This window comes from Capsicum annuum, chromosome 9, assembly GCF_002878395.1.
Source record: "Capsicum annuum cultivar UCD-10X-F1 chromosome 9, UCD10Xv1.1, whole genome shotgun sequence".
Lineage (NCBI taxonomy): Eukaryota > Viridiplantae > Streptophyta > Magnoliopsida > Solanales > Solanaceae > Capsicum > Capsicum annuum.
This window is the reverse complement of record NC_061119.1, coordinates 206244452-206265176: the sequence shown is the minus strand read 5'-3', so window position 1 is coordinate 206265176 and position 20725 is coordinate 206244452. Positions and strand designations below refer to the sequence as shown.

Below are 20725 nucleotides of genomic sequence, written 5' to 3'. Positions count from 1 at the left end.
AGAGCGACCGTGGTCGAACCACGGGATCGAGGGGTGCCTAACACCTTCCCCTCAGTCAACAGAATTCCTTAGCCGGAATCTTTGTTCGCAAACCAGTTTAAGAGTCAAATTTCCAAAGGTGACTTGGCACACCGGATTATGCCAAGTGGCGACTCTGAATAAAAAATGCAAATAATCCTTTTCCAAAACAAATTTTCATTTCTTGTCACTTAAATAATAAAGCCCTTTCGAACTTTAAAATATACATTTCTTTGGAGTACGTTTAAAAAGGGGTGTGACATTTATGTTATTCTTTATCTTAATTTATGTGATACAAATAGAATTTAGATAACTAATTGTTAAAATAATTTATGTTATTAATTATTGTGATTTATAATGTTGTTTGTTCTATTTTAATTTAACTGACACTGATATAATTTTAGTTTTTATAAATTGTTAATTATGCGTGCTTTGAATTTGAGGTGATAAAAATGAGTACAAGCCTATAGGTAATTAACACTTAAAATTGCAACTTCAAAGCGATTCATAGGAGTAGTATGCTTAATTAAATAATTGATAATGTATTTTGTATATACAATAATAATGAATTACGTCAGGCAACCCACAGGTGGTAAATTGCTATAGGGAACAAAACGGAGTGACGGATGCTATGGCTAAGCGGGGGGCGAACTCAGATATCCAACAGGGAACCATTCTTTTTGAAGTTCCACCCATGTGTGTCCGGAATGCTGTATGGGCAAACATTGCAGGAACTTATTTTGTTAGAAGGATTAAAACTAACTTAGATCATTCCCCAGAGGAATTGCTGATCTCTTTTGTACTAAACCCGGATTGTTGTTGGATTATTTTAAATTTTGAATGCAATACCCTTTAATAAAAAATAAATAAAAATAATGAATTACGTTTATTTCTTGCAAAAGTAAAATCTTATTAGGTGTTTTTCTTCCGTTCCTTTAAATTCGATATATATTGACTTGACATTTTAAGAAAATATTTATTAGAATTTTATTTTACTAAATTAACTTTATTAAGTATACTTTAAAACTTAAATTTGATTTTAGTATTTCATTTATTTAATGATAAAAATAATATTAGAAAAAATAATAAATCTTTCTGAATTTATTAAAATAAGAAAAGTTAAAAGAAATATTTTTTAATATAAAATTTGAATACAGAATAAAATTTATTAAATATTATGAATTATTATCTTAGTAACTTACTTAAATATATTACATTTAAAGAATTTTATAATCCTAATAAAAATAATGCACCAATCAAATTGGGAAACGAAAATGAGAATACATGAAAGATTAAATGAAAAAATCAAATGAGAAATAGATGAAAGGGCCACGTGTTGACAATTGTAAATGGACTGTAAGATAAGGCCCACGTGCTATAGTATTTAGGGCAAATATTTAAAAGAAAGCTCATATTTTTATGTGTAATTACAGACCTGCATATTTATTTTTATTATTTTCACTTTTTTTTTTAATTTTATTTTCATATTTTAATTATTTGTCTCAACCTTTATTTTTTCTCTTTTTTGTTTTTTCTCAAACATTATCTATTTTTTCTAATTCATTTGTTTCAACATTTATATTTTTTTTATTCTTGGTTTTTATCATTTTTCTTTTTTCCTCTCATTTTTCTCAAACTTTATTTTTATTTTTCCACTCATTTTTATTTTTCTCAATCTTTTTTAATTCATCACTTTTTTGCTTAATCTTTATTTTTTCTTTCCTTTTTTTTTCTCAATATTTTTTTGTTTCTGTATTTTTTTGATCGTTTTTTTTTCTCAACTTCTATTATATTTTGCTAATAAATAAAAAATTGGATAATCCGTAAAGAGAATTTTTTTTTGACATCAAAACAAATTTAAGAGCATGAATTATTGTTAGAAAGTTCTCTGGGATAAGTTTTGCCTCTAAGACAAAAATTATAGAACAACTCATAAATCAAGGCACAATGTGGTAGTATCAAGTCTTGTTTGTGGAGCATAACTTGTTGTTTGAAAAGCTTGGAGTTAAGTCTTGCTTCTAACACAAGAGTTATAGAACGTCTCATAAATCAAAAAACAATGTGGTAGTGTCAACACTTGTTCATTGGGCATAACTTGTTCTTTTGGGAGGTTTTTAGGCTAAGTTTTGTCTTAGAGGCAAGACTAATAGAACATCACATAAATTAAGACATAATATGATAGTGTCAATTCTTGTCCACGAGGCATAACTTGTCGACTAAGTCTTGCCTCTAAGGCAAAAGTTATAGAATATCTCATAAATCAAGACACGATGTGGTAGTATCAACTCTAGCACATGGGGCGTAACTTGTTGTTTGAAAGTCCTTGGACTAATTCGAGCCTCTAATGCAAGAGTTATAGAGCATTTCATAAAATAAGACATAATGTGATAGTGTCAACTCTTACCCATAGGGCATAACTTGTTGTTTAAAAGTCCTTGATTTATAAAACATTTCATAAATCAAGACACAAAATGGTGGGGTCAAATCTTGTTCGTGGAGCGTAACTTAATGTTTAAAAGTCTTTGGGCTAAGTTTTACCTCTAAAGCAAGAGCTATAAAACATCCTGTAGACACGTAGTTTTATCCCTTCAAAAATTATTTTTATTATTTACTCGGTCTTACCAGACATCCCAACCCCATTCCATAATTTTCCCACAAAATGACAAAATAATAACTAATTCTAAACAAATTTTATCCCTAAATTTCCACATAATCCCAATTTAAACAAACTAATAACCTCTCCCTACCAAATTTTGGCACATCACTACCCCATACACTATCCCTACCCACATACCTCCTAGACCCCACCCCAAGTCACATTGATTCTTTTTTTTCCTCATAACAGAATTACACATTTTTTTTACACACACCATCACCCCTCACAAAATGCACACACACTCATATCACTCAGGAAAAAATATATACACAGAGTCACAAAAAAAGGGGAAGCAACAATACTCATATCAGGGACAGACCTACGTGTTAGGGTGGGGGTGCATGTGCACCCGTAAAGTTCAAAAAAAGTTCTACATATGCATATGTATATACCTATAGATATTTATTTATAACCATATGTGCACCTAGTTGAACGCTATTGCACGTTGGGTGCAGTGGCTCTAGCTTCCGTTTCTCACAAAAGTGATCCAGGTTTGATTCCCGTAATTGCGTTACCTTTGCAAACTTTTTGTTTTATTATTTTTAGCAACAAAATTGACAATAAGGATTCGAATTTGTGACTTCTTGTGACCGAAAAACAACAGCAAACAGTAACTCCAGCTGATAACTCCGGTCAAACCTTCGGAAAACTTCATTAATTCCAAAACCATCAAAATCGGAAAGCACCGAACTAGCGACCAAAATTAGTGACGGCGTTACGAGTTGGGTTTGAATTGACGGCATTCATTGATTCTCATAGGGAAACTCGAGATAGGCTCGGTTTGGTCATTGTTATTTGTTCGAGTTGCGAATTCGTTGGTTGAGGTTCCACTCGCGGTTTTCATCTCCTCATTCGAATAATACATCAAATTTCGAAAGCTTCAAATCAAGGTCCAATTCTATTTTTTTGTCTTTTTATTTCACCGCTTATTATATTTGGTGCATCGGATTGAAATTTGTTTGTTGATTTAATCTCCGTTGGTGATGGGTAATTGCTTGTGTTGTTGCGTTGTTGATTTACTTGATTGATGGATTGTGTATTGAATTGGTTTAATCATGTCGAGAATGGATTTGGGGGTGAGAATTAAAAACGGATAAAAATGAATGTGATTATCTTGTATTGATTAATTGATGTTTGTTTGATGCAAAAATAGGCGTCGAATTTGCTAAATCTGATAGTATCATATTTTAGCTCAAAACTAGTAGGCAAATACTAGGTCGGATAGGCGAAAGTTAGGAATAGTGTTTTGTTGAATGTTTGAATATGTGTGTGAATGGTTCTTTCCACTTTATCGTATAATACTTTAAATTGTATTCATTTACCAGGAAATGCCCCGACGTTACATTGTACTTATTCACCGGAGAATGCCCCGAAGTATCATGTATGCAAAGGAGGCTCGTGATCAAGGCTCGAGGCATCGGGTAAAGCATAGCTAGGATAGTTAGAATAGTTTAGGTTTTAATTCATCATTTTTTTTATTCTCAATTTGGAATAAATTGAATTAGACACTATATTTTTGGACTTATTTTGTTTTGTTTTGTTTGTTTGATTGATTGTTTTGTGTGTTTTATGTGGTTTATACATTCATAGTGTCAAATTAGTTGATATGCTCCACCAAGCGACCATGGTCGAACCACGGGATCGAGGGGTGCCTAACACCTTTTCCTCGGTTAACATAATTCCTTAACGGAAATCTCTGTTCACAAACCAGTTTAGAAGAGTCAAAATTATTTTGAAAAAGAATTTTCAAAGGTGACTTGACACATTTGATTTATGTCAAGTGACGACTCTGAGTTAGAGTTGTCACACCCCTTTTTTAACCAAAAAAGAATTGATTTTAAAGTTTAAAAGAATTTTTATTATTAAGTGACAAAAGATGAAATTTATTTCGAAAATGATTCGTTTTCATTTGAACTAAGAAAATGTAGAAGTTGAGAAAGAATGGGGAAAAAATAAAGGTTGATAAAGATAAAAAGAAAAATTAAATAAAAATAAAGTCGACAAAAAACTAAAAAGAAAAAAAGAAAAACAAAAATAAAAATCAAAGAAAAATAAAAAAAAGTTTATTTTTATAAAAGTAGATGTTGAGAGATGTAAAGAAAGAAAAGTAAGGTTTAAAAAAATTAAAAAGAACAACAAAAGAGGAAACAAAAAATAAAAAATCAAAGTAAAAGAAAAAAGAAAAAAAATGAAGTTGAAAGGAAAAAGGGAAAAAAGTAAGGTTTAAGAAAAATTAAAAATAAAAAGAGAAAATAAAAAATAAAAATTAAAGTAAAATTAAAAAGAGAAAAATTAAAAATTAAAAGATATAAATATGGAGTTGTTATCCATTATGAAGATCATTTATGTAATTTACTCTATTGATCAGGGACAATTTCGTTAAAAAAATATTAATTAATAGGTAAAGATTATTTTAAGAGAACTTTTTTATTTGGGGCTAAAATTTGAAAGATACTCAATTTAGGTCTATTCTTGAGATTTACCCCTTTTAATGTGGTCCAAATAACAATCACAAAAGACAATCAAGTTGATGCTACAATTCTTTTTAAATACATTAATACCCCTATATTTAATTTTAATACCAACAAACAACCATGTTGAAAGTAACTCTTCTATATTATAATAAAATGAGATAAGACGCATGTATCCCCTTAAATTATAGTTTAAGTTGTTATGACACATTTAAACTTTAACTCATTTTTTAATATATTTTTGTGTTCTTTTTTGCTAATGTGATTTTCAATTAACAGAATATTTTTGTATTCTTTTTGTGCGGACATGACAACACAAATCATGTCAATTGTCATGTCAGAACAAAAGAAGCACAAAAATATTAAAAAATAAATCTAGAAAGATAATAAAATTACCATAAAATTTAAATATGTCATTACAACTTTAGATATAATTTAAGATATAACTGTCTTTTATCTCTAAAAAATACTTAATAAATTATGAGGCCGTGTTAAGACAACGCAAAATTCCAATGGTTTATGCCAAATTCTTGATTTTATCTATGTTGGCTTAAAAATTCTTAGTGTTTATAAAGAATTTTAAAGTGAAATACATTAAAATTAAAAATTCTTAGTGTTTATAAAGAATTTTAAAGTGAAATACATTAAAATCCGACAGAATAATATCTTTTCTGCTACTTATATTCACGAAATCAAGATTTTAACTTTATTCGTTTTAACTTATAGAATAATAATATCAAATTTTAAAAATTATATTTTAGTATATATTTAGTAGATCGACTCCGTAAGTAATCTTCTAGTTTCATCTTTGAGTTTGATACTTAAACTATGAGATTTTAAAAGGTTAAAAATACCCCTACGTTAGAAATAGACGTTTCAATTTACTTGTCCATTGTAACGAATCAAGAGAGTTTTATTATTTCTTATTTATACAAACTTTTTTTTTGAAAATTTCAGAAAAACCTGCAGTCGCTACACCCTTCGGATGTGCGCACTGGGTAAAACCTCCCGTGCACAGCCTTCATAGACACATAAATTAGTAGTAGTAATAGCCTGTTTGGTGAAACTTATAAAATTAGCTTATTTAGAGAAGTTTTTTTTTTTTTTAAAAAAGGTGATTTTCGAAAAAACACTTTTAGTGAGAAACAATTTGTGTTTTGATCAATAATTTATTTTTAAAAACTTTTAAAAAGCACTTTTAGTAATTAGTGTTTGACCAAACTTTTAAAAATATTTTTAAGTGTATTTTTCTCAAAAGTAATTTTGAGAAGAAATTATTTTTTTTAAATTATGAAAAACAGCTTCTGCTATTCCCGAGAAACACTTATTTTCTCTCAAAAATTTGGTCAAACACCTCAATTGTTTTAAAATAAGCATTTTTGGAGAAAAATAAACTTGAAAAACGAACTATAAAATTTAAAATTTTAAAACATTACTAATAAGTGTAGTTTAATAAAATACATATCTAATTAAAGTTTTATTAACAGATGTATCAAGCCAATAAAAATGAAGCAGGGAGTAAAACTCTTATTTAAGGGCGTGCTTACTAGATAATTGAGAACCACAAGGCCTCAAGTTCAAATTCTAGCAATAAAAACAATAGATAATTCTTCCTAAATATTCTAGCCCAGATAATATCAGGTGATACTTGTTATTAGTATTAGATGACCGGTATAATATGGGACGGATTAAGTTACTAAGTGACTGTTATTGTTATTGATGAAAAGTGATAGATATCACTTGAAATTAGTCAAAATACCCAAACTAATCTACCGTAATGGTTTAAAAACCAAAATTGTGTTTTAAAAGTGGTTTACGGGACGAAAGTAAAACGTCAGCGCGAATATGCGTTAGCTGTCCAAAAGAATATGCTATATGACTTTGTTTCCCTAACAAGGTGTATAGTAGCACTCTTTCGTTTCATTTTAATTGACTCATATTGACTTAATATTCTTAAAGAAATTATTTGAGATTTATTTTACCAATCTAACCTTAGTTATACTTTGAAAATCTAAATTTGATTGTTACTATTTTATATACTTGAACAAATAAAGACAATTATTTTTAGTAAAATGATCAAATAAAATGAAATGGAGGGAACGCGAGTCCATAAAATTCAACACCTACTATAGTTCTTTTCTCAAACATTTACTTTCCTCCATTTCCAAATTCATTTCTACTTATCTTTGTGTGTCAAATTTCTCAGTTTTATGGATAGACAAATCAAGAAACACAAATTTCAATCTAATCAAACCCCTCCCATATATGGATTTAATTCCCTACCTCAAGAAATTGTCTTTGACATAGCTTCAAGACTTCCCATATCATCTTTAGTCCAATTCAAATTTGTTTGCAAGTCATTTTACAACATGTTACATGACAAAGACCTTGTGAATATGCACATATCTCGCGTAGTAGAGACCGATCCTTGCATTATTATACACGCGGATTGCCCTTTAAGGAATCAGCTTAGCTTTCTTGAATTTTCAGATCATGGTAGAGAAGTAGTGAGGAAAATCAGGATACCTTTTGTCAACTTTGTGCCTGAATTTAAAGTTGTTGGTTCATGTCAAGGGCTATTATGCATATGTGATTCTTTGTTTAGTGATGCACTTTATGTGTATAATCCTTTTACAAGGGACTACAAACAGCTCCCTAGATCAGTCGAATTCGAGGTGCAAAAATTGGTTTTCGGTTTTGGTTTTAGTCATGTTACCAATGAGTACAAGGTGATCAAGATCATAAACTATGCCAACATATATTATAATGAACCTGGGGTTTATCGTAGGTTTCGAGTTCCTTTCTTTGGTAAATCAGATGTTCAAGTACTTAGTCTTGGTACTAGCAATAGATGGAGGAGCATTGGAGAAGTTGTTTATCGTTTTGATCTAAATTCTCAAGGAATTATGTTGAACGGGAAGATGCATTGGTTGACTCGATTTGGTAAGTATCATGGACGTCGTGATAGGCTTATTGTTTCGTTTGATTTGGCTGATGAGGTATTTGGTGAAGTACCAAAAATTGATTTTGATGTTAAGCCAAGAATTGTTCAGTGTCATTTAGCAGTTCTTGGAGATTGTCTTGCTGCTGCTGTAACTTTGCCTCACTATAAAGGCGGAGGATTCGAAATTTGGGTAATGAGAGAATATAATGTGAAAGAATCTTGGATGAAGGAGTTTAAAATTGGAGCTTATACACCAAATCCAGATTCTGTCACACAACATATGCAACCATTGGTGAAAGTTTTATGCTTGTTGAAGAATGGAGAGTTGTTGTTGGAGTACAAAGGTGGAAATCTTGTTTCATATGATCCAAAAAATTGTGCGTTTAGGACATTAAGGTTTCAAGGGATGCCTAGTTTGTTTCAATCATTTGTTCATGTTGGTTGTCTTAATTGGATTGATATCCCACCTGAAGATCCTCGACAAAATTAGATCATGATATCCCACATTTGGTCCCAACTACGATTTTTTTTTTTCATAAGAATGGAGTAATCGTATTCATCCCTCCACAACCCTTGGTGGTATAGGATACCTTCTTATGCTAAGCTTAGTCATATATGTTTAAACATATATTAGTTCTGCCTCCTCTTAATACAATTTCATTTTGTTTTCCATTCTTAGTACCTTATTGTTTTGTGTTTCAATCTTGAACATTTATGAAATAGAATCTTCTTTTGTTTTGTATATTGTGGCTTATTACATCAAACTATAGGTCATTAGATAAATGGTTAGGTGTGCATTATATCACCATCTTTTGTTGATATAGACATCTTTGTTGACAGTTTGTATGTTATCAAAATTCAAAGGAATACATTTTTTTTAAAAAAGATTTTTTTTGTCCTTTTTCCTTGTTTTCATTGTCCTTTTTTTCCCCTTGTTTTCATAAGAGAGATTGTTTTCATTGGATTAGCAACTGAATTTGTCTGAGAAATAGTAACTTATGTCTATTATTGTTCCCTGGTGCATTCACAAGCATATAAGCTATGATAATCACTTTCAATGGTTCTACTGATTAATCGAGGGAAGTAATTCTAAAACAACGAAAAAACGTTGTTTTTCAGTCCCTAACTAGTTGGAGTCAACTCTATGAATTATCCATATAATTTGTTTCTGCGCAATTTTGGGCATGTTTCTGGAGAAGTGGGGATTCTCTAAATCTCACACATACCGTACAGGCCATACGATCTATCAAGAAACTAAGAATGATCTGAACCTAATAACAACTAAGTTTAGTCCATCGCCTATACGAATACTTTTAGTGGAAAAATATAACATTTGACACAACTTATAATACTCTCTCTGTATAAGTTTGCCTTTTATGTCATAAGTTGATTATTCTGGACAAACCAAACACCCAAACAAACAAACAAAAAACACTCTCTCGAACAAACAACAAACTTCATGTGTATCTCAGACACTCTTCATGTGTACATCGTTTCAAATAATCATCTATCTCCTAAACATCACACAAACTTTTGTTTAGATACAGCTGACAGATATGTGTCTATTAACTCCCTTCATTGACACAAATTTGAAATCTGATTATTTCCCATGAACCACTATTCACAATATTAAACTACACCATTAATCAAATTACTTTTGGATTTTGAAGAGTTTTTTCTCCTCTTCTGTTATGTGGAAAAGGACCTACCCAATTTATGTTTTATATCTCAATTATTAGGCAACCAATATGCAGATAAAGCTATAGTAAAATCCTTACATTTAAAAACTAATTGACAAAGTCAAATTGTACACATCAACATTAGCAAGTCCATAGAGCCCAAATTTTGATCACTATTCATCCAAATGTCCACCTGATTAGGTAGGATCATTGGTTGAGAAACACAATCAATGAATATTCATATAGCCAACTGCAACTTGTTTGAGATTGAGGCGTAGTTATTATAGGTATATTCATCAATACGTCCACCACATTGTGTTGCCTTCATTGTAGATATATCAAGAGACCTCAAATGTCTCAGTATTCTCTGAGCCCTCCCGAAGTGATGTTAAGTGGCTTAAAATCTTTGTCAATTTCGTGTGCTTCTTTAACAAATAAGTAAAGAAACATCCCGGTTACTAATATAACATCGTTAGTGTAAAAATTATTTACACTATCAATATAAGAAAAGCCAACAAAGAAACTTAGCCGACATAACATACCAAACCCATCAATCCTACAAACACAACCTTCCAAATGCTAACCTCCTCCATTTGGACACTTCTCCTTACCATTTCCCTCTGCAAAAAAAGTCAAACTGCTTTCTCTGCACCAAATTAGTCACCTTTAACATATGCATTCTAACATCTCTTTTTTGGACTTTGTTCCTTAGTCGCCCATTCGGCTCTCTTTCTACATCATGGTTGAAATTTCAATAAATAAAAATGTCAAAAACCAGCCATTTTTTTCCCTATGTATGCACATTTTAAGCCCTCATAACAAGCAAACTCTTCTATAGTGCTCACATTCTAGAGTTGCGCAAAATAGTAGAGCTAAGCGATCAAAAAGATCTCTCTTCTACTTCGTTCTCAAAAGCAATGCATTAAAGAAACTGCCCTTCCATATAGATTGTCGTGGCATGAACTAATTTCTTTGCTTCAATTCCTCCCCTAAAGAGAACTCTTACTCCTTCATGGGAAGGCAGAATAGTACTGATCCTACTATTGCAGGTCCTTCTATTGCACTGCTGCAAGAAAGATTCAGACAATTGGAAAAAGCAAAAGAGCTGAGAGAAAACAGGTCAAAAATATTGTTCTCACAGCCTCAAGTGATGACACCAGCGACGAATCATGACCCTGTCAAGCCAGAATTCACACATGAAGTAAGTTTTCGATCAGAAATACTGGAATCTGATCAAGATAAGCTCTTTCTTGACCTCAGTTTGAACAGCAAGCACAATGGCTACCAAGTAAGAGAGACTCAACTTTCATGGCGGGCGTTGAAATCTAAATGTAAATATGACAATTCCGAGGTTGATACTTCTCTTCATCTGTAGTAGACACGTGATTTGAATCTAAGTTATATACATGCATCATAAGTGTAGTTTAACCTGTTGTAGCAAGTTAGTTACCGTTTTTACTATTTTCCAAGCAATGTTTATTAAAGCAGATTTACGTGTAAATACCTCATAAGTGACATGAAGTATATACTCTTCATACGGAGAGTGCATAAAACTAAAACTTGTTCATATAATAAATTCGAGTGGTTAACGATAGAGAGACTGAATTGAAGAATATGTAATATTTGCTTTTGCATATATATTACTAACAAGTTCATATATAGTACATAAAACCATGCAGTAGTCCCACAATTTTTATAGATTAGCGAGTACTAAATTCATTTTCCGGGTACAAAGTTTGTAGCGTAAGCCCAAGCATTGTTGGCGACTGGATCAGCCACATGGTCGAAAAGGTTCTCAATTGGACCCTTTCCGGTAACAATAGCTTGAACAAAGAAACCAAACATTGAAAACATGGCCAATCGCCCGTTCTTGATTTCCTTGACCTTCAGCTCAGCAAATGCCTCGGGATCATCAGCCAGGCCGAGTGGGTCAAAGGCACCTCCTGGGTAGATCTTGTCAAGGCCTTCACCAAATGGCCCTCCACCAACTCTGTATCCTTCAACCAAGCCCATGAGCACAACTTGGGCTGCCCAAATAGCAAGAATACTCTGTGCATGGATAAGGTTTGGGTTACCAAGGTAGTCAAGACCGCCTTCTGAGAAAATTTGAGATCCAGCCTTGAACCAAACCGCCTCACCGAATGTGACACCATTCTTGGACAAGATTTCAGGGAAGACACAGCCCAAAGCACCAAGCATGGCCCATCGACAGTGGATCACCTCAAGCTCACGGTTCCTAGCGAATGTCTCAGGATCGGCTGAGAGTCCAGCAGTGTCCCAGCCGTAGTCACCAGGGAACTCACCAGTCAAGTATGATGGTGTTTGCTCAGAGAATGGTCCCAAGTACTTTGGCCTGTCTTCTCCATACCTATTTCATCAAGCAACAATTTTTAGTTACACCTATATGTCATCAATCTCTTCATTTACCAGTATACAATTTTCTTTCTCGTTGAATATCTTGTTGATTTTTAGTGCATCTAAACAATTGACATGAAATGTGAATCTTGACGCAAAAATAAAATCACTTGTCGTGTCATCACGTGATCAGGACGTCAAGAATTTGTGATACACTTCAACAAAAATAGCCTTTAGCGGCAATATATATGCACTTTAAAAAACATTGCTAAAGCTTCTACCAGCATTAGCTAATTGCCATTGGATCCAATGTCACTATAGGCTTTACGGACATTTACAAAGAGCGCTAAAATGTAATTGTCACTAGTAAATGCCTCTAAAAAAACATATTTAGTGGCAATTAATTAATTGCCGCTAAAGATCATTTTTGGTGTACTGCACATGAAAATTATCGCCCGTAGAAATGCAAGATATAAGATGACGTACTTAAAGTACAATAGACCGAATGTGGTCCAACACTTTATTTGGATTTTGCCCCTAGCAAAAGTGTAGTGCACCGGGGTATCTTTGTATATAATCGATACGTACTATATTTCTCTGTCACAAAGTGTTTGGCATGATTATGTCAAGATTTTGCATTATAACATATCCTTTAAAATGGAAATAATAACAGGTATAATGAACAATGAATAATTCATTTAAAATTTAACGATATGTGTGACTAAGTAACTAAAAAAAAATATAAGAAATTAAGAAATTACCAAATGCTTTGTGGGGCACTTTTGACAGTACGTCTCATGGTGATACGTCCACCACCGAAGCTACCAATTTTCCTAACAAATTCATTCTGTGACTTAAGTGCTGTTTGGCCAGTAAATGCAGAATGTTGAATTGCAGAAGTAGCCATTTTAGCCTCTCTTTTTTCTACTTCTTTGTAATGATATTGCTAATTTTGCACTATGAAGAAATGTACCATATATTAAATAGCTTGGGAATGAAGGTTTGTACATGAAAATTAATGGATTTTGAGGATAAAAAATGTACACCTAAGCAGAAGCTGATTGGTTATTTCTTTTGGATTTGGATTTGGATTTTCATTTGTGATTTTTGTATGGTGAAAGAATGAGGCCTTTGCTTTGCCATGTGGCTATTGACTATCTCTTGGCTGAGATTTTTGATATACAACTAGTACACTGGACCATGTTGACGTGTTGAATAAGCATGAAGTATACTACTAAAAGCTAGTTTGATGCACTAAAGCTATCGTTTTGTGCAGAATTGGAGAAAGGAACAGACTACAAGGGTCTATTATACAGTCTTACCTTGCATTCTGGCCAGAGGTTGTTTCCACGATTTGAACTTGTGACCTTCTAATCAAATGACAATAACTTTACCAATTACGTCAAGATTTCCCTTTGTATGAAGTATACTAACTACCAAATATTAAAAGGAAGCTAACAATGAACTCTATCGCTAAATATTACTCCCTCTGTTTAAAAAGGAATGACCTACTTTCTTTTTTAATCCGTTTAAAAAAATGATTCCTTTCTTTTTTTGGCAATATTTTAATTTCAATTTTCCACATGGCATGTTTAGGACTACAAGAATAAAGAACATTTTGGTACATTTGGCATAACTTAAATTTAAGGCCACAAAATTCAAAAGCCTTATTTATTTTCTTAAATTTTGTGTCAAGTCAAATAGGTCATTCTTTTTGAAACGGAGGGAGTACTAAATAGCTGGTAGCTAATAATTTTTTTGATAATATATAGTTAGTCCATCACTAAATAGACGAATTTTATTGTTTTGGTATAAAATTCGTCCGCCGGTAATTCATGTTTCTTTAATGTATTCTTTGCTAACAAGAACCGTCTAATTAAAAAAAAAAAGGAGTTTCTAAAATTAAAATTTGGTTCTTCATAGATACAATAGAAAAATGTATTCTTCGACAAGAAGTTTGAACTCATAATCCAATCCTTTGAATGGTGAATTTCTTAATAACAACATATTCAACATAATTTCATAAGTGTTATTAATCAACAATAATAATATAGTCAGTGTAATTTTACAAATATAAAGTTTGAAAAAAGCATGCGTTGCAAACGTTACTTCTACCTCATGTGAATTTCTTGATCACCATATTATACCATCGTCGTAGATTAAAACATATTCGTTATTATAGGCTGAATTGATCAAAACAAAGAGTGGAATTACATCATACTTTCAACAATGCCATAATGTCGTTAATAATAATCAAATTTGTAGAAAGAATCAATGGCCATAACACTAAATATTAGGAAAAAAAAATGGAAGTCCCAATAGAGGCGCAAAATAGTTATTTGAAAATTATTTCAAGCAAATGCACGTTACCAAACATGCTTTATACTTATTATCTTTAATAAAAATATTTGAGAAAATACATGGATCAATTGCCACCATCACCATAGCCCGACCCTTGTCCGAAACCAAAACCACTACCACCATTTTGACCACCACCACCACCTCCACCGCCACCCCCTCCTCCTCCGCCACCACCATTTGCACCAGATCCGTGACCCTCGCCATATCCAAAGCCAAAACCACTACCATCATTTTGATCGCCACCACCTCCGCCACCACCACCGCCACCACCGCCGCTTCCACCACCATTTGGACCGGATCCGTGACCCTCTCCATATCCAATGCCAAAACCACTACCACCATTATCACCACCACCACCGCCTCCACCACCACCTCCCCCTCCTCCATTTCCACCACCATTTGGACCGGATCTGTGACCCTCTCCATATCCAATGCCAAAACCACTACCACCATTCTGACCACCACCACCACCCCCTCCGCCACCCCCACCGCCGCTGCCGCCAATTAGACCTCCTACAATTTTGCCAAGTCCATCATTTGCACCTGATCCATAACCTTCGCCAAATCCAAAGCCAGCACCAAATCCACCATCACTACCTCCTCCACCACCTCCTCCACCACCACCGCCACCACCGCCACCACCGTCACCAAGACCTCCTAAAATTTGGTCGACTCCACCCTTGATAATAGGTAAATTGGGCACTATTGAATCACCAAGAAGCTTCCTTGCGGAGCAAGTTTGCACTAGAACTCCAAAAACAACAAGCAGCATCAACTTGCATGTCATCTTTGCACCTACTATGAACACTGCACACAAAAACAACATTTTCTTGGTTAAAGAAAATTAACTACCATATGCTATACCACAAAGAATGTTACGAAGGACATCAAAGATTATTAAGGCTTTTTGAATCAGTGGCAAAACTAGAAATTCTATCTAAAAGATTAAAATTAAAAGGGTACACAAAAATGTCATACGTATTTGATTTTTTTGAAAAAAAATGTAGTTCTATATTAAATATAATTTAAGACTCATCGTCATGAAGTGGATATGCAGTAGTACTGTGTACTAGATCCATCGTATGGCACATCAAGAGGATGTTAGGAAACAACAAATTTGGGAAACAAGATGATGCTAAACACATTTACCTACGAATCAACGACGAATAATAACAAAATTCAATTAGCAAAGAGCTTTTTCGTGATGAATTACTTGGGATTACCATAAATCCCGTAGCTAATTTCATGTTTTCTAGTGTGCCATTCTATTATTGCATGAGTTATTGAAAGAATTTCTCAAGAATTTTACAAAGCCAACGAAATTCAAAGACTAACTAATACTAACAACAACTACAATAACAATAACAACATACTTGGTATGATTTTACAAATAAAGATGATATATAAGATCTTATTTTATCCCTATCTTACAAAGGTAGAGAGGTTGTTACCGACTAACTACTACTAACACAAGAAACAAGAGGAATATGTATCTTACATTGCTTTCGTGGTCTTTGTTTTGTGAGGCTGAATGTTGGAGTAGCCATGAAAATGATAAAATATTACTGAAATTATTTAATATTTGAGGTATTATGAAAGTTTGCATAGGAAGGAGGTCATATATAGGTGCACCTTGAAGCCTGAAGGTATTAATGGAATATTGGTAACTGACTACTGTTCAATGTACCATTAATTAATTAACGTTACAAAATTAGTTAATGTAGTTTAACATGCATCAACAGAGAAAAGAGAGTTACTTGAGGAAATTATATCTGCGTTTTGACTTATTTTTTGAAAGTAGGAAAATAACGCTCACATGAGGTGCAATTGAAATTTTGAGAGTCAATTAATTTTTTTAAGATTGGAATTCTTTATATATCTTTTAAATATTTTAAAATGTTAATTATTGTGATTATAATACTTCTTACATAACTTTCAAACACATAAATTTTATTTAAAGTTTTATGTCAGAATTCACAATCAAAATTTAAAAGTTTGAGTCTCAAAATTTCAATCAATAAAAGAATAATATAAAATAAATTGGGACAAATGTAGTATATGTATATCTGATAAATTAATTACACAAGATCAGCAAAATTAAGTAGTGCAGAATTTTTTACTGGTGTTTAGTTTTTGCAACTTAATATTTTTAATGCCTTAAAAAAAGGATACATAAGTAGGTTTCTATCGTTTTTAAAATTTGAAGGCGGGGACGGATCTACATAGGTTCGTGCAGGTGCCTCGACACCTATAAGTTTCGGATGGAACCGTATGTACTATGTATATAGAGGTGTATGTATAAAAGATGAAGACAAAGAGTTAAAGTGGCGAAAGACGAACCCTCCCAGCGATGTAGGTAGAGAGTGTTGGGACTGCGTGTAACTCCGCACTAGTATGATATTGTCCGCTTTGTATCAAGCCCTCACGGATTTGTTTTTGGGCATCTCTCATTGTGTTTGCTTCTCAACAATCCCCCCTCAAACCAAGACCAAGACCACATCACTTGTGACCTCCCCGTACCGCCACTACCAACTAGTAGAACACGCCGTTTGACCATCACTCGCCAGGAAGACTTTCGACACAAGGCACCACCTGCAGATCTCCAGTTTTAACGTTACACCGGGAACTTCTTACCAACCGCAGTCACCACTCCGACACACCCGAACCTGGACTCTGATACCACTTGTTGGGACCGCGTGTAACTCCGCACTAGTATGATATTGTCCGCTTTGGGCCAAGCCCTCACGGATTTATTTTTGGGCATCTCCCAAAAGGCCTCATACTAGTAGAGTTGGGTAATACTTTAAATATTGGACATGTTCCCTCTATTTTTTCGATGTGAGATTGTGTATGCTTCTCAACAGAGAATTGTGTTCTCTTTCCTTTTCCAGCTAATTCTAGTCCACTTGGTTTTAATTAGTATTTGCTACCAGTGAACAAATACGCGCTTCTGATAATTGAGCCCTTATATCTAAAGAATGACATAATAACAATTTGTTATTAGGTTAAACATATTTTAATGTTGGGTTGTGAGATGATGCCATATATATTTATTTTTAATTATTGATACTTCAAGAAAAAACTACTAATTGAGACGCTTAAGTATGAAAATCGAGTGATATAACATCCGAATTAGAGAGAATCGAACAAAAAAAAGATTAGAAAAGTAAAGAAAAAAGCCAAAAATGACTCATTGGCCAAAAAACTATTAGCCAATAAGTTCTATGTTATCAACAAAGTAATAAGTTGAAGATATTTTCCATTGCCCATGACATATGTAGTATAAAACTTTATGATAAAGTCGTACATTTCTTGTATTTAACAAAATAGTTAATTAAAAATACTAAAAAAAGCCATATACATGTATGTATATATATATACTATCTAATAAGAGGCTAAAGGCAGGAGAAGCAGGCAACGCTCCGTTAATATGTCTGCTTCTCCTACCTGCTTCATGAGCTGCTTTCTCCGTGATTTTATTATGTGATCTCTAATTAATTATTATAAATTACTATCTAATAAAAGGCTAAAGGCAGGAGAAACAGGCAGCTCTCTGTCAACATGCCTGCTTCTCCTGCCTACCTCATGAGCTGCTTTCTCCGTGATTTTATTATGTGATCTCTAATTAATTATTATAAATTATTGATCTTGCCTGCTTCATAAGCTGCTTCCTCCGTGATTTTAGAGGAGTTAAGGATTTGCTGGGAATTCCGGATTGACAAAGAGGTAGATCAAAATATGGAGCGGAAAAACCAAAATCGATATGAATGGAAGATGCCTCTGGAACTTCTTTTTCTCGGTAAGGATATATATATATATATATATATATATCATTCGAACTTCTATACTTTACCAAACTAATTAATTTGATAATCTCTCTTGATGGATCTTGTAAGATCATTAAACTTTCTTTTTTATCTTGATAAAATTGTATCAAATTAAATTAGTTCTCTCTTTGATGAATTTTGCACCGTCATCAAACTTCCTTCTTCATCTTGATGAACTTGTGTTTGACTATTATTACACATGAAGAAATTCTAAAGAATATTTCTATGATCCTCATCAAAATAATGATTACCATATTATCATACGAAAAAGATGTACAGGAAAAAAAGATTAAAAAAATACGACAAAATGGTCAAAAGTCCCCCCAACCTTTACCCAAAATTTCAACTACACACTTATACTTTGCGAGGGTCCTATGACCCCTCTGAACTATTTTAAAATGAAATTATTACCCCCCCCCCCCCAACGCTGACATGGCAAGAGAATGTGTTTCACTCTCTTTAAAAGAGAGTGAGAACGAAAATAATTTATTAAAAATTAATTATTAATATTTCTTTAAATAAATATATATAATTTTAATTATTATTTTTATTTCTTCTTCTTCTTCTTCTTCTTCTTCTTCTTCTTCTTCTTCTTCTTCTTCTTCTTCTTCTTCTTCTTCTTCTTCTTCTTCTTCCTTTTCTTCTTCCTCTCCCTCTTCTTCCTCTTCCTCTTCCTTCTCTTCTTCCTCTTCCTCCTCTTCCTCTTCTTCCTCTTCCTCCTCTTCTTCCTCTTCTTCTTCTTCCTCCTCCTCCTCCTCTTCTTCTTCTTCTTCTTCTTCTTCTTCTTCTTCTTCTTCTTCATCTTCTTCTTCTTCTTCAATGGCATCTAAGAACTCGAATTACATGAGAATGTTGAATCAATTTAGATTGAAAAAATTGAATTAATTTCTGGGTTAGAATCATTCATTAGCTCCCCAAAATTTGATTAACGTTGAGAATGTTGAAATTTATCGAAAAAAATAAAGTCGCCGAAATTTTGAATTTTATTGGCGCCGTCACTGTCTAGCGCCAATGGACATCAAATTTTGAATGTTGAAACAATGTCGAATTTGGTGAAAATTGAATATTTTTGGACATTAATTGTTGATTTGATTTTGATAAGATTACCTATCGTGTGAATTTCATATGATTCATTATGCCATTGAAGAAGAAGAAGAAGAAGAAGAAGAAAAAGAAGCCATTGAAGAAGAAGAAAGAAAAAATAGAAGAAGAAAAAGAGAAGAAGAAGAAGAAGAAGAAGAAGAATTGAATGGCATATGATGTGGAATTAATTTTTTATAGTAAAAAAAAGTAATATGATGTGGAATAACACGCAGTGGAGGAGCCACATACATTTTAGGGGGTTCATCCGAACCCCCTTCATCGAAAAATTATACTATTTTTATATGGTCAAAAATATTTTTATGTATATATCGTAGATGTTGAACCCCCTTCAACTAGTCCGTATATTTACTTCTGAACCCCCTCAGTAAAATTTTTGGCTCCGCCACTGATGACATGTGGCAGTATGCGTAGACCATAAATTAAAATAAAATTTGGGTATGGGCTTTTAGACGGTTAGATATTCCACTTTAAAATAGTTCGGGGAGGGGGGGCTAATAATTCCATTTTAAAACAGTTCAGGGGGGTAATAGGACCCCCGCAAAGTATAAGTGTGTAGTTGGGATTTGGGGTAAAGGTTGAGAGGGCTTTTGACCATTTTCTCCAAAAAAATACTATTAAAGAATAAGAAGGAGAAAATACAAATGAGTTTCCAACAACTCCATGGATGATTGGTATTTATAGATGGATTAATCCATAAGAATTAAGTAGAATGAAGTTGAGAAAACATGTTATTTAAGTGGAAAATATAAATAGATGAATTTTTTTTATAACCTATGAGATATTATTAGATATAGTAAATATGATAGAGCAGTTTTTAACTATTAAACAAATTGATTAGTGAAAGAAGAACAAAAAAAAAAAATCAAAAAAAGAAGAAAAGAGATAATTAGAAATGGTCATTAAGAGGTGCCACATCACATCCTTTATGACCTTCCTTTATATTATATTAGTTTAGGTACATGCGCCTGGTGCGTGAGTTCAAATATTACATTAAATAATATATTTTTTTAAATAATAAAGATGAATATAATAATTAAAAGATGGAGAATTTATTTATTAAACCTAATCTTTATCAAAAACATTTTTAAAAGTCAATCGGCATTCAACCACCATCTGCAAATTGCAACAAAACAATCAATGATAGAGGCATCAAAATATATAATACAATTAAATCTAATCTTTACACAGAAAAAATTTCTCAAAGTCGTCCGATACTCATCTACCACCTGTAAACAATAATAAAATAATACGATAATAGAGATATCAAAATAATACAACTAAACCTAACCTTTACATAAAAAAAGTTCTCA

The 20725-nt window shown here is 32.7% G+C and overlaps 3 protein-coding genes across 3 annotated transcripts; 1 reads left to right on the top strand and 2 right to left on the bottom strand.

The window, feature by feature from the left end:
• Positions 1–7514: 7514 nt before the first annotated feature.
• LOC107841897 (F-box protein At3g07870) lies at positions 7515–8579 on the top strand. The gene has a single exon (XM_016685753.2). It carries the CDS (start codon positions 7515–7517, stop codon positions 8577–8579), a length of 1065 nt encoding a protein of 354 aa, XP_016541239.2.
• A 2794-nt stretch (positions 8580–11373) lies between these two features.
• Positions 11374–13185, bottom strand: LOC107841969 (chlorophyll a-b binding protein 37, chloroplastic). Its single transcript, XM_016685799.2, has 2 exons — positions 12885–13185; positions 11374–12136 (listed from the first exon to the last, which is right to left on the bottom strand). Exons 1-2 carry the CDS (start codon positions 13028–13030, stop codon positions 11485–11487), a joined length of 798 nt encoding a protein of 265 aa, XP_016541285.1. The 5' UTR covers positions 13031–13185; the 3' UTR covers positions 11374–11484.
• A 1222-nt stretch (positions 13186–14407) lies between these two features.
• LOC107841193 (glycine-rich cell wall structural protein 2-like) lies at positions 14408–16058 on the bottom strand. Its single transcript, XM_047396462.1, has 2 exons — positions 15983–16058; positions 14408–15291 (listed from the first exon to the last, which is right to left on the bottom strand). Exons 1-2 carry the CDS (start codon positions 16029–16031, stop codon positions 14549–14551), a joined length of 792 nt encoding a protein of 263 aa, XP_047252418.1. The 5' UTR covers positions 16032–16058; the 3' UTR covers positions 14408–14548.
• Positions 16059–20725: the final 4667 nt, after the last annotated feature.